The sequence below is a fragment of the Coregonus clupeaformis genome, unplaced genomic scaffold (assembly GCF_020615455.1).
Source record: "Coregonus clupeaformis isolate EN_2021a unplaced genomic scaffold, ASM2061545v1 scaf0422, whole genome shotgun sequence".
Classification (NCBI taxonomy): Eukaryota; Metazoa; Chordata; class Actinopteri; order Salmoniformes; family Salmonidae; genus Coregonus; species Coregonus clupeaformis.
This window is the reverse complement of record NW_025533877.1, coordinates 32994-47894: the sequence shown is the minus strand read 5'-3', so window position 1 is coordinate 47894 and position 14901 is coordinate 32994. Positions and strand designations below refer to the sequence as shown.

General features: G+C 48.1%; 1 protein-coding gene across 1 annotated transcript; it reads right to left on the bottom strand.

The window, feature by feature from the left end:
• Positions 1–153: 153 nt before the first annotated feature.
• Positions 154–14335, bottom strand: LOC121587416 (GTP-binding protein Di-Ras1). Its single transcript, XM_041904303.2, has 5 exons — positions 14000–14335; positions 4031–4201; positions 2865–3035; positions 2681–2785; positions 154–2409 (listed from the first exon to the last, which is right to left on the bottom strand). Exons 2-5 carry the CDS (start codon positions 4166–4168, stop codon positions 2227–2229), a joined length of 597 nt encoding a protein of 198 aa, XP_041760237.1. The 5' UTR covers positions 4169–4201; positions 14000–14335; the 3' UTR covers positions 154–2226.
• Between the last annotated feature and the right edge of the window lie 566 nt (positions 14336–14901).

Sequence of the window (14901 nt, the reverse complement as noted above, 5' to 3'; positions counted from 1 at the left end):
TATTCCCTATGTAGTGCACTACTTTTGACCAGAACCACATCGGATCAGGGGATAGGGTGCCGCATGAGACGCAGATAATGAGGTTTCTGTGGCACCGAGGACTGCTCTCTGTCTGCTTGGTATGCATGTGTATTCATGTGTCGGTGTGTACTGTGTACAGTACGTGTGTGTGTGTGTGTGTGTGTGTGTTTGTGTGTGCATGAGCCTGAGCAGTCTGACTCATGCAGAATGTGTGGGTCATCTCCACAGGGAACCTCTGACAGACACTTCATAAAACTGCATTAACACACACACACACACACACACACACACACACACACACACACACATACACAGTAGCAGCAACAACAGTGAATATTGGCCTTTGGCAGATGCAATGAGACAGGTTGTGGGAGGATGGGGTAGAGGTGTCCGTGCTGATTCAAACTAACACTGCTGAGTGCACTGTACACACACACACACACATCTCAAACGGCACCCTATTTGGGCTCTGGTCAAAAAGTAGTGCACTATATAGGGAATAGGGTGCCATTTGGGAAGCAGACTAACCTTCTGTCTGTTTCATTACAATACCGTGCTATACAACCAACCCACAGCCTTATGATGCCTTTTATAGACATTTAAATACCGTACACTGTTTACATTACAAGTCACCTGGAATAAGAGCTACTGGATAGCTCCTCCCCCCTTCCCCAACCTCTGTTCTAAATATAGATAACGGAACACGGTAAAACAAAATCTTGATAAAATGATTGTGCTTTTAACTCTCCTGTAAAGTAAGAAGTTGGATGACTTTGTCCATAAATGCTGATCTAAGATCCGTTTTGCATTCACCCCCTAATGGTTAAAGTTATGATTTGGGGAGTAAGCTGATCCTAGGTCTGCGGTTAGGGGCAACTTCCACCTGGAGTCTATATTCTGTACTATGACAAACAACCTTATTGCTTTACATAAACCAATAGAGGTGTCTGCGAAAATAATATAAAACATTTACATAATAATATCGCTCCTTTTTCATTTACATACTATGTAGGAATACACTTGGTGATTGACCACTGGTCTCCAAAAAACGTGTGTGTGTTTGTGTGTGTGTGATATAAAGTGCAATGTGATGTTATTTGCATGGCGTTAAACTAATCAAGTGTCTTTCCACCGTTGAGTAGTCGTCACTCCATCCTCTCTGTGCTTCTCTGTGTATGAAGAGGATTCAGCTGCTTGGCATGGGAAACACAAGGCCAACAGAAAGGCTCCTCACATGAAACAAGGGCCAAAGCCAACCGACGCAAACATTCCCAACGACATCATCCACAGTATTCCCAGTCCAATTACGATTTTCACAGCCAATCTCCCAAATCCCACCTCGAACATATCTAATACCTCTTCACATGCACCAAGTCCACTCCAAATATTCCAAGTCCATCATCCATCCAACCAAAGTCCAACTACCAAGTGTCCCAGGCAGACTTCTTAACATTTCAGTCCAACTACCAAGTGTCCCAGGCAGACTTCTTAACATTTCAGTCCAACTGCCACGTCTTTCTTTCCCAGGATCCCTTTCCTCGGATTCCAGGTCAGACGTGAACCACTGTCCTTCCCTTGTTTGACACGGAGCTAAAGTCTTAGAGGGATTGTTGATGTCAGACATTTCTCCAGTTCAAATAATGATTTAGAAGCCATTTTGAATCCATTTTGAATGATGCGTTAAGAGGATTCTCCATTTTGCATGATGACAGTTAGAGACGGTTAGGGGGTATATTGTCTGTATCTTTCAGAGGGGATCGGGAGGGAGGCCGTGTATACATAGGATATGTACATTATGTTGTAGTGTCCCTAGTGTAACATCTAGTGACCTCGCCAAGAAGTTGGGACCTCACGGTGTAATGGCTGAGGTGTTGGACTGATGCTGACAGATGCAGGGTTGCGGGTTCGAGTCGTGTTCAGACAAGCCCCAAATCTTTTCACTACAGTGGGACTGTATGGCGGGTTAGGACCCTGGTCAGGCAGACAGGGGAAGAGAGAGGAGGATACTGAGGGAGAGGTATAGAACCCAACAGTGGTCCTGAGGTCTATTCACGCTCTTCTCTTTCCCTCTCTTCTCTCCCTCTCCCATTCCCTCTCTTCTGTGTGTCTTCTATCCTCACTTCTTCCTTGTGACCTCCTTCCTTCCTTACCTCCTCTCTCTTCCTCTACACTCCATCCCTCTCTCCTCTCCTCCTCTCCTCCTCTCTACATGACGCTACATTTTCCCTTCAGTCTCTCGGCTCTGGACTGTTTTCCGGAGCGTTTCCCGTCGATGTTGAGACTCATGTTTCTCTTCTTGTCCAGGTTGAGTAGCTCCTGGAACAACTCAGTCACGTTGTGGTTGGTCTTAGCTGACGTCTCCATGAACGCACACTTCCACGTGGTCGCCTGGGAGACCACACAATAGGATTATTATTATTGTTATTAACAGGAGTTAGTAGAATGTCCTTATAAGAGGGAATTCGCTTTACAGCAATCGGCCCAACAATACCAGACCTGGGTAAAATATACATATCAAATACCTTGAGGTGAGCTTTAGTTAACTTGGTGTTTGCACTTTTGACACTATTCCAAACTGAATCAATATTTTCAAGTATTTTACATTATGTAGGCCTATTGAACCCAGGTCAGAAAAATACAAAATTGTAACATTTCAGACCTGTGCTTCTCCATCTTTAGTCTCCACCTCTCTCTGGGTCTCATCACTCTTGTTGCCCACCAACATGATGGGGATGGCCTCTATGTTCCCCTTTATGGCTATCACCTGGACAACAGAAGAAGAGATTAGAACACACACACTCACACTCACTCACTCACTCACTCACACACTCACACACACCTACCTGTTGGTAGATAGGTTTGAGTTCCTCCAGTGACTGTTTGCTGGTTACAGAGTAGACCAGTATGAAGGCATGTCCTTTAGATATGGACAGCCTCTGCATGGCAGGGAACTGGTGACTGCCTGTTGTATCAGTTATCTGGAGCGTACACACACTCTTATCACAGCTGATCACCTGTAGACACACACAAACATACACACATAACTAGTATGATTAGGATATTACATGGTCATTCATTGACAAACATTGCTTTTACTCAATGCTCTTTTGATCACTAAGTTGTATCATTTGACTTGGTGTATCAGATCATTGGACACACTATGTATGGTAATTATGTCTATGCATCAGATAAAGCAGTTGGCCTACTGCCTATCCCTGATCACCTGCCAATGAATCTTCTCTCTCCCTCCCGTTTCTCTACCTCTCCCCCTTCATCTCTCTACCTCTCCCCCTGTCATCTCTCTACCTCTCCCCCGTCATCTCTCTACCTCTCCCCCGTCATCTCTCTACCTCTCCCCCGTCATCTCTCTACCTCTCCCCCATCATCTCTCTACCTCTCCTCCCTCATCTCTCTACCTCTCCCCCCTCATCTCTCTACCTCTCCCCCCTCATCTCTCTACCTCTCCCCACTCATCTCTCTACCTTCCCTCCTCATCTCTCTACCTTTCCCCCCATCTCTCACCTCTCCCCCATCATCTCTCTACCTCTCCCCCATCATCTCTACCTCCCCTCATCTCTCTACCTCTCCCCCTCATCTCTCTACCTTCCCCCTCATCTCTCTACCTTCCCCCTCATCTCTCTACCTCTCCCCCACATCTCTCTCCCCCTCATCTCTCTCCCCCTCATCTCTCTACCTTCCCCCTCCATCTCTCTACATCTCCCCCTCATCTCTCTACCTCCCCCCATCTCTCTACCTCCCCCATCTCTCTACCTCTCCCCCCTCATCTCTCTCCCCCTCATCTCTCTACCTCCCCCCATCTCTCTACCTCCCCCCCCTCATCTCTCTACCTCTCCCCCCTCACCTCTCTGGTTTTGTCTGAAATGGAACCCTATTCCCTAAAGTGCACTATGTTCAGGCCTTGGTCAAAGTAGTGCACTAAACAGGGATTAGGGTGCCATTCCAGACGCAGCCTCTGTCTTCCTTCCTCTCCTCTCCCACCCCAGCTCACCTGCCGATAGGTGTCCTCCACAGTGGGAATATAGGTGTCCCTGAAGGTGCCTTTAACGAAGCGTAGGACCAGGGAGCTCTTCCCCACTCCCCCCGCTCCAAACACCACCACCCTGTAGTCATTACTCTGCTCAGGCATGCTGCCCCCTACTGCCTGGACACTGTATTAAACCTAGAGAGAGAGCGAGAGAGAGAGAGCGTGAGAGAGAGATATTATTTTGTGGAGGTCTTAAAACATTACAGGTTAGAGGTAAAAGGTGAATAAAAGAGAAGAATAGGATCTAACACTGAGAATAGACAGTGATTCTGTGGACCCCAGGTAGAGACAGCCACATGTACTGACCCCAGGTAGAGACAGCCACATGTACTGACCCCAGGTAGACACAGCCACATGTACTGACCCCAGGTAGAGACAGTCACATGTACTGACCCCAGGTAGAGACAGCCACATGTACTGACCCCAGGTAGAGACAGCCACATGTACTGACCCCAGGTAGAGACAGCCACATGTACTGACCCCAGGTAGAGACAGCCACATGTACTGACCCCAGGTAGAGACAGTCACATGTACTGACCCAAGGTAGAGACAGTCACATGTACTGACCCCAGGTAGAGACAGTCACATGTACTGACCCCAGGTAGAGACAGTCACATGTACTGACCCCAGGTAGACACAGCCACATGTACTGACCCCAGGTAGAGACAGTCACATGTACTGACCCCAGGTAGACACAGCCACATGTACTGACCCCAGGTAGAGACAGCCACATGTACTGACCCCAGGTAGACACAGCCACATGTACTGACCCCAGGTAGGTTTATGCTGTGGTCGGGAGAGGTTGTGTTTTCTCTAGCAGGAGGTAAGCTTGGTTTCTTATATGGTGTTGAGTAAAGCTTAAACCATGTATTTAGATCGTAGGTAGGTAGTTGTAGTTAGGTATTGTAGGTAGTTTATTTAGGTAGTTATTTAGGTAGTTATTGTAGGTTTCCGTAGGTAATTATTGTAGGTAAGTATTGTTTACGGCGGAGCCCGGCGAAGCACGAGGCTAGCTAGCTAGCGGGTAGCTACTGTAACGTTTAGCAACGGTGGAGAGTTGTTTCCAATGTTATTTCACGCTTAAGAGTACCTGTAATTAAGCCAGCTAGCTACCGACCATTCAGCCGTTTTTCTAACCTCATTATCTGAGCCATCAACGTTAGGTAGTTAGTAGCTACTGTACTTAATTACACCTACTGATTGCAGAAGACAAATGTTAGCTGGCGTCGGGTAAGTTTGGCTTTATACATAGCTTGGGCTTTGTCGAGTAAGGCTTAATTATGTATTTAGATTGGAGTTAGGTATTGTAGATCGGCCCGCAGCACGAAGCTAGCTAGCTAGCCGTTTTTCAAACAAAGTCAACACAGTAGCCATTGCTAGCTAGCCAACACGACCAGCTAACTGTACTGTAGTAGCTAAATACAATATACTTGTGCTAGTTAGCCAACGTTTAATTTTTGCTGCGTTATGAAAGGAACTAGACACGGACACGAATTATCTGTTTAGTGTGTTAACACACTATTGGTAGTTTGTTGTAACCAAGTATTGGTGCTAAACTGTGTTTTATTGGATGCTAGCATGCTAGTTAGCTATGGCGTCATAGTTAGGCATCGTGGGCTGTTGTGGGTAGTTATTGTAGGTTAGCACTGTTTTCGGCAGTGCCGGGTGTAGCACGAAGCTAGCTAGCTAGCCGTTTTTCAAACAAAGTCAACACAGTAGCCATTGCTAGCTAGCCAACACGACCAGCTAACTGTACTGTAGTAGCTAAATACAATATACTTGTGCTAGTTAGCCAATGTTTAATTTTTGCTGCGTTATGAAAGGAACTAGACACGGACACGAATTATCTGTTTAGTGTGTTAACACACTATTGGTAGTTTGTTGTAACCAAGTATTGGTGCTAAACTGTGTGTTATTGGATGCTAGCATGCTAGTTAGCTATGGAGTCATAGTTAGGCATCGTGGGCTGCTGTGGGTAGTTATTGTAGGTTAGCATTGTTTTCGGCGGTGCCGGGTGTAGCACGAGCTAGCTAGGTAGCCGTTTTCGAACAGAGTCAACACAGTAGCCATTGTGTGCTGTACTGTGGCAGCTAAATACAATATATTTGTGCTAGCTAGCCAACGTTTAATTATTGCTGCGTTATGAAAGGAACTAGACACGGACACGAATTATCTGTTTAGTGTGTTAACACACTATTGGTGGTTTGTTGTGACCAAGTGTTGGTGCTAAACTGTGTGTTATTGGATGCTAGCATGCTAGTTAGCTATGGTGTCATAGTTAGCTAGCTGAATAAAGTGGGTTGAGTCTATTCCTTGAAACATTGAACCGCTGTGGTTCACAACAATTCTGATTTCTAAAGGTGGAAGTTGGGAGAGTTTTTGTTCGGGTGGTTCAGTGAAACAATTATAGTTTCCGAGGTGGAAGTTTTGGTGAGGGAGGCCCTGCTCTCTCCTCTCCCAGATGTTTAGTTCATTTCATTCCGATCTCCTCTGCATTATTGTAGCCATTTGCTACAGCCTGTCAACTATGCCTCTGCCTATCCCTGTTCTCTCCTCTCTGCACAGGCTACACAAACGCCTCACACCGCGTGGCTGCTGCCTCTCTAACCTGGTGGTCCCTGCACGCACCCCACACCTGGAGTTCCAGGTCTCAGGCAGCCTCTGGAACTGCCGTTCTGCTGCCAACAAAGCTGACTTCATCCCAGCCTATGCTAACCTCCAGTCCCTCGACTTCCTGGCGCTGACGGAAACATGGATTACCACTGAAAACACTGCTACTCCTACTGCTCTCTCCTCATCTGACCATGTGTTCTCGCATACCCGAGAGCATCTGGTCAGAGGGGTGGTGGCACAGGAATCCTCATCTCTCCCAAGTGGACATTCTCAATTTTTCCCCTAACCCATCTGTCTATCTCCTCATTTGAATTCCATGCTGTCACAGTCACTAGCCCATTTAAGCTTAATATCCTTGTCATCTATCGCCCTCCAGGTTCCCTTGAGAGTTCATCAATGAGCTTGACGCCTTGATAAGTTCCTTTCCTGAGGATGGCTCACCCCTCACAGTTTTGGGGGATTTCAACCTCCCTACGTCCACATTTGACTCATTTCTCTCTGCCTCCTTCTTTCCACTCCTCTCCTCTTTTGACCTCACCCTCTCACCGTCCCCCCTACTCACAAGGCAGGCAATACGCTTGACCTCATCTTTACTAGATGCTGCTCTTCTACTAATCTCACTGCAACTCCCCTCCATGTCTCCGACCACTACTTTGTTTCCTTTTCTCTCTCGCTCTCCTCCAACACTACTCACTCTGCCCCTACACAGATGGTAATGCGCCGCCGCAACCTTCGCTCTCTCTCTCCCACTACTCTCTCCTCTTCCATCCTATCATCTCTTCCCTCTGCTCAATCCTTCTCCCTCCAATCTCCTGATTCTGCCTCCTCAACCCTCCTCTCCTCCCTTTCTGCATCCTTTGACTCTCTGTGTCCCCTATCCTCCCGGCCGGCTCGGTCCTCCCCTCCAGCTCCGTGGCTTGATGACTCATTGCGAGCTCACAGAACAGAGCTCCGGGCAGCGGAGCGGAAATGGAAGAAAACTAAACTCCCTGCCGACCTGGCATCTTTTCACTCCCTCCTCTCTACATTTTCTTCATCTGTTTCTGCTGCTAAGGCCACTTTCTACCACTCTAAATTCCAAGCATCTGCCTCTAACCCTAGGAAGCTCTTTGCCACTTTTTTCCTCCCTGCTGAATCCTCCCCCCTCTCTCTCTGTGGATGACTTTGTCAACCACTTTGAAAAGAAGGTTGACGACATCCGATCCTCGTTTGTTAAGTCTAATGACACTGCTGGTCCTACTCACACTGCCCTACCCTATGCTCTGACTTCTTTCTCCCCTCTCTCTCCAGATAAAATCCTGCGACTTGTGACTGCAGGCCGCCCAACAACCTGCCCGCTTGACCCCATCCCCTCCTCTCTTCTCCAGACCATCTCCGGTGACCTTCTCCCCTACCTCACCTCGCTGATCAACTCATCCTTGACCGCTGGCCATGTCCCTTCCGTCTTCAAGAGAGCGAGAGTTGCACCCCTTCTCAAAAAACCAACACTCGATCCCACTGATGTCAACAACTACAGACCAGTATCCCTTCTTTCTTTTCTTTCCAAAACTATTGAGCGTGCCGTCTTTAGCCAACTCTCTTGCTATCTCTCTCAGAATGACCTTCTTGATCCAAACCAGTCAGGTTTCAGGACTGGTCATTCAACTGAGACTGCTCTTCTCTGTGTCACGGAGGCTCTCCCGCACTGCTAAAGCTAACTCTCTCTCCTCTGCTCTTGTCCTTCTAGACCTGTCTGCTGCCTTTGATACTGTGAACCATCAGATCCTCCTCTCCACCCTCTCCGAGCTGGGCATCTCCGGCGCGGCTCACTCCTGGATTGCGTCCCTACCTGACCGGTCACTCCTACCAAGTGGCGTAGCGAGAAGCTGTCTCCGCACCACGTGCTCTCACCACTGGTGTCCCCCAGGGCTCAGTTCTAGGCCCTCTCCTATTCTCCCTATACACCAAGTCACTTGGCTCTGTCATATCCTCACATGGCCTCTCCTATCATTGCTACGCTGACGATACACAACTAATCTTCTCCTTTCCCCCTTCTGATAACCAGGTGGCGAATCGCATCTCTGCATGTCTGGCAGACATATCAGTATGGATGACGGATCACCACCTCAAGCTGAACCCTGGCAAGACGGAGCTGCTCTTCCTCCCGGGAAGGACTGCCCGTTCCATGATCTCGCCATCACGGTTGACAACTCCGTTGTGTCCTCCTCCCAGAGTGCGAAGAGCCTTGGCGTGACCCTGGACAACACCCTGTCGTTCTCCGCTAACATCAAGGCGGTGACCCGATCCTGCAGGTTCATGCTCTACAACATTCGGAGAGTACGACCCTGCCTTACACAGGAAGCGGCACAGGTCCTAATCCAGGCACTTGTCATCTCCCGTCTGGACTACTGCAACTCGCTGTTGGCTGGCCTCCCTGCCTGTGCCATTAAACCCCTACAACTCATCCAGAATGCCGCAGCCCGTCTGGTGTTCAACCTTCCCAAGTTCTCTCACGTCACCCCCTCCTCCGCACACTCCACTGGCTTCCAGTTGAAGCTCGCATCCGTTACAAGACCATGGTGCTTGCCTATGGAGCAGTGAGGGGAACGGCACCTCCGTACCTTCGGGCTCTGATCAGTCCCTACACCCAAACGAGGGCATTGCGTTCATCCACCTCTGGCCTGCTGGCTCCCTTCCTCTGCGGAAGCATAGTTCCTGCTCAGCCCAGTCAAAACTGTTCGCTGCTCTGGCACCCCAATGGTGGAACAAGCTCCCTCACGACGCCAGGACAGCGGAGTCACTCACCACCTTCCGGAGACATTTGAAACCCCACCTCTTTAAAGAATACCTGGGATAGGATAAAGTAATCCTTCCACCCCCAAAAAAAAAAAAAAAAAAAAAATTATTGTAAAGTGGTTATCCCACTGGCTATAGGGTGAATGCACCAATTTGTAAGTCGCTCTGGATAAGAGCGTCTGCTAAATGACGTAAATGTGCCCTTGAGCAAGGCACTTAACCCTAATTGCTCCTGTAAGTCGCTCTGGATAAGAGCGTCTGCTAAATGACTAAAATGTAAATGTAAATGTAGAGACAGCCACATGTACTGACCACAGGTAGACACAGCCACATGTACTGACCCCAGGTAGAGACAGCCACATGTACTGACCCCAGGTAGACACAGCCACATGTACTGACCCCAGGTAGAGACAGCCACATGTACTGACCCCAGGTAGAGACAGCCACATGTACTGACCCCAGGTAGAGACAGCCACATGTACTGACCCCAGGTAGAGACAGCCACATGTACTGACCCCAGGTAGAGACAGTCACATGTACTGACCCCAGGTAGAGACAGCCACATGTACTGACCCCAGGTAGACACAGCCACATGTACTGACCCCAGGTAGACACAGCCACATGTACTGACCCCAGGTAGAGACAGCCACATGTACTGACCCCAGGTAGAGACAGCCACATGTACTGACCCCAGGTAGAGACAGTCACATGTACTGACCCCAGGTAGAGACAGCCACATGTACTGACCCCAGGTAGAGACAGCCACATGTACTGACCCCAGGTAGAGACAGCCACATGTACTGACCCCAGGTAGAGACAGCCACATGTACTGACTAAGAGGTTATCCCTGATGAAACAAAAGCTTTGAACTACAGTTAACTTACCACAACTCATCTTTCTGTATCTGAATCTAGTCCTCAAATACGATTCTGCTTTCTCTGCAGCGTGTGTGTGTGTGTGTATTATTGAACAGCTCTGGGGCTAAACACTGGTTATAAGGACCTCTAACACCAAATGACAACACTCAAATTATAAACCCACTTCAAACTAGAACAGAAACACTAGATGCAGACATACTAATATTCATGGAACAATGTGGGAACTTCAGTCTAAAGATCCACACACACCCTCTTCCGTCCCTTGACACTAGGGCACAGAGATTGATGACACTCCTCCCAAATGGGACTGTCTCACTCTGACCATCTTTCTTTCCTGCCCTTCTCTGATGAATAGAGATGGAAGGATAGAGTGCTTTAATGAGTTAATGGTATAAATCCATCTGGACCAGCCCAGCCAACTCTACATTAGGAGATCACTTTGGCACAGACCAAGACTCCTCTCCTCTGCTTTTGTCCTTCTCTCTCTCTCTCTCTCCCTTCCTCATCTCTCCTCTCCTCTCCTCTTCTCCTGTGTGTGTGTGTGTGTGTGTGTGTGTGTGTGTGTGTGTGTGTGTGGCTGTGTGTGTATGTGTGTGTGTCTGTGTGTGTGTCAGTCTCACTGGTTAGCTGCCTGCCTGCCTGCCTGCCTGTCTGCCTGCCTGCCTGCCTGCCTGTCTGTCTGTCTGCCTGTCTGTCTGTCTGCTTGTCGCACGCACACACACCTGTCAGCTTTTTGTGTATGTGTTATTGTGTGCATGTGTTATTGTGTGTCGCCCTTATGAATGAATGCAGTTTCACACCCCCTTGGCTGACGTCTGCAGGCAGATCTTATCACAGCTAGAGGAGGTGTGTGTCTGCAACCAGGGGAAATACATACTGATACTCTGTGTACACATGAGTTCAGGCATCTTCCATTCTCTCTCACTCACTCACTCACTCACTCACTCACTCACTCACTCACTCACTCACTCACTCACTCACTCAGATGTATAGATGTATAGAATGGAACCAAACTCTGACTGGGTTTCTCCTGTTCACCTCTCATCACACACTGCTTCAATGCTTCATCTGTTCTCTCTGTGGGTGTGCGAGCATGCATGCGTGTGTGCCTGTGCATGGGTGTGATGGAGAGTGATGCAAACAGAGGAAATAAGCATTAAAATCTCAGTGTCCCACATGTATATTTCACATTAGAAAGCTTTGTTTGTAGAACATTAAAACCACCTCTTCATCCCAGTTCTAGACAACAATCCCTTCATTCCATCACTCCAACAGATTGCCCCGACATTAAGATGGGCTTTGTGTGAGTGTGTGCGCGTGCGTGCGTGTGTGAGTGTGTGTGTGTGCGTGCGTGTGTTTGTATTTATTAAGTGTGTTTATGTGTGTGTGTGTTACAGATTGCACCACAGGGGTCTAGGCTTAGCAGCTAATCATTGAGCTTAACCTCTCTGTTCTTCTGGACTGTCTGCATTGACCCAATTCCCAGGTCTTAACTTAGTAGCACACCTCCTTCACACACACACACACAGTGGACATACAGACAGCAGGAGAGGAGAGGACAGACATACATACAGCAGGAGAGGATAGACAGACAGAAGGAGAGGAACAGACAGACAGCAGGAGAAGAACAGACAGACAAGAGGAGAGGAACAGACAGACAGACAGCAGGAGAGGAGCGGACAGACAGACAGCAGGAGAGGAGCGGACAGACAGAAGGAGAGGAACAGACAGACAGCAGGAGAGGAGAGGACAGACAGACAGACAGCAGGAGAGGAGCGTACAGACAGACAGACAGCAGGAGAGGAGCGTACAGACAGACAGCAGGAGAGGAGCGTACAGACAGACAGCAGGAGAGGAGCGTACAGACAGACAGACAGCAGGAGAGGAGCGTACAGACAGACAGCAGGAGAGGAGCGGACAGACAGACAGACAGCAGGAGAGGAGCGTACAGACAGACAGCAGGAGAGGAGCGGACAGACAGCACTTCAACCAGTGTGAGCCGAGGTGCAGCCAAAAATCAAATGAACATCAGAGGAAATAGGTGGCACTCATAAAAACGTGCTTATTATACTTTCAGGACACTCATGCGTCATTCTTAAAAAGGAATCAGAAACTTGCTGGTCACCATATCACCATGCTAGAACAGACAGTATATGGGTTTGTAACTATCTGGCTATGCTAGAAAGGTCAATACGATGCTTCCTAACCACCAACACAACTATTAACCATTACTAATCCTAACTCTGATGTGTCCTCTGATGCAACCATAACGTGGGCATGGAAGATGACACACACACACATTTCCTCCAACACCCACCTACACACATGCAGCCATGGTCCAATCTCTCTTTACTACCCTCTGCTATACTACAAAGCTTAATCACTGGAATTACTGTCATCCCTCCCCCTCTCCACTCCCTCTTCCTCCTCTCCCTCCCCTCTCCTCTCCTCTCCTCCCACTCTCCTCTCCTCCGCCTCTCCTTCCCCTCTCCTCCTCTCCTCTCCTCCCCTCCCTCTCCTCCTCTCCTCTCCTCTCCTCTCCTCTCCTCTCCCAATTCAATTTCAATTTAAGGGCTTTATTGGCATGGGAAACGTATGTTAACATTGCCAAAGCAAGTGAAGTAGATAGTAAACAAAAGTGAAATAAACAATAAATATTAAAACAGTAAATATTACACTCAGAAGTTCCAAAAGAATAAAGACATTTCCCCCTCCTCTCCTCTCCTATCCTCTCCTCCCCCTCCTCTCCCTCCTCCCCTCTTCTCCTCCCCTCCCCTCTCCTTCCCCTCTCCTCCTCCTCTCCCTCCCCTCCTCTCCTCCCCTTTCCTTTCCTCCCCTCCCCTCCCTCCTCTCCCCTCCCCTCCTCTCCTCTCCCTCCCCTCCCTCCTACTATGAACCCACACAAACACAAGGATCGGGAACAAACACACACACCTACAGTTACAGGATAGTCATGGAAGAAAGCCTGCCATAAACAGCACATATAATGTTAATCAGGCATGCGTACAATGTCCAGATGGACCGCATGAAAATATGGAGGGATTAAAAATGGTTTAGCATAGGCCTACTGTTAGAGGCTATGCGTCACGTTGCCATCGTGTTGGTGGAATGTAGCCTAATGTGTGTGTGTGTGTGTGTATGTGTGTAATAATGCATGTCCATGGCGGGCTTGCAGCAGGGTATGCTATAGGCAAAGTAAGAGTTAAAAACGACCTCGTTTGTTGTCAGTGGGTCTAGAATACGACATCACAGGCTAGCCTACTCTGCCCCTTTCATTCATAAATACCACAGGAAGAAGGAACGCCATCTCGCTTTGGTGGCGGTGGCATCATTTCACAGGCGCATCACATCCTCCAAATCCTCCTTTCATCCTCAAAACGAGACATGTTAGATCCCTGCATAGAATATCATCCACTCTCCCATTCCTGGCGATAATTCACACGGTTTATGATGCATTAACAGCAACATACATGTCCAGATGAATTTTAACATATGGTAGAAATAACGGTTTGCAATCAAAAAACTCTTGCCCCATATTTACCATGGCAAGAATCGCGTGCGTAACCGTCTAAGTGAGGCAACGCCACACAATATCAACATTCTCTAACCGACATTGCCTAACGGATTTTTCTAAAGATGGATCTGGTTGTGGTTCCGTGTTACATACCTGAACTTGATGTGTAGTCCCGTTTTAGTGACTGTCTTCGGACAAGACGTGTGTAAGGCAAAACGCTGAGTCTTAAAACATTTTATACTATTTATGTAGAGATCTCATGTCGTCCGCGAATTCACAGCCCGTGCTCACACTCTCTCTCTCTCTAATTGTTGAAGCTATATTTATCTCTTTCTCTCTCTACTTGATATTCCCATACACTACAGGTCTAGTGCCACGACGTCTTCCTTCCCTCTATCAGTATGTCTCCATCTATACCAGTCTCCCTCGATCCCTCTATAGGCTTGCGGAGCATCGCGTCATCACACAACACACATAGAAACGCACAGATAGGTGCGCCCCCCCCCCTAACTTTCTGCCTCTCTCACATCCCCCGCTTAGACGACCACCAGCCCACAAGCCTGTGAGCCCAACATCTACCTGGCCTAGGATCCAACCACCAGTCCACCCACTGACCCGCCCACCAGACCCCTCCAATCAAGCCACAATACTCCAGAATCCATCCATTCTCCTATCCTGCGATCACTCCACCATTCCTCCTGGCTGTCACTCCTGCCCTACTGGACTCCCTAATGTTTTACTGCTCTGTGTCTTAACCCCATGTATTTCCCTGTAGCCTACTCGGTCTTGCCCCTTCATGTTGTGTCAATGTACACTCTGTATGTCTGCGGTTTCTCTATTTTTGATTTCTTTGCTGTTTGTTTTATTTTTATATTATCATTTGTTTGTAAAGCGTATTAAGACATGTTTAAATGCACTTTAAATAAATGGTGATTTGATCTGTATCTCTCCAGGACCAGGGCTGGAACTAAAGCCTGTACTGCATGTAAAGAGTATTTGTCTCCCTCTGTCAGTAGTTGAGAGTACTGCAATCCCTTCACACTGCAGTCCCGAAG

Coding starts and splice junctions, on each gene's coding strand:
- LOC121587416 (XM_041904303.2), bottom strand. CDS start 4,168: ATGCCTGAGCAGAGTAATGACTACAGGGTGGTGGTGTTTGGAGCGGGG. Junction 3,036..4,030: donor TGGAGGACACCTATCGGCAG/GTGAGCTGGGGT, acceptor GTGTGTCTACAG/GTGATCAGCTGTGATAAGAG. Junction 2,410..2,680: donor CTAAAGATGGAGAAGCACAG/GTCTGAAATGTT, acceptor GTGGTCTCCCAG/GCGACCACGTGGAAGTGTGC.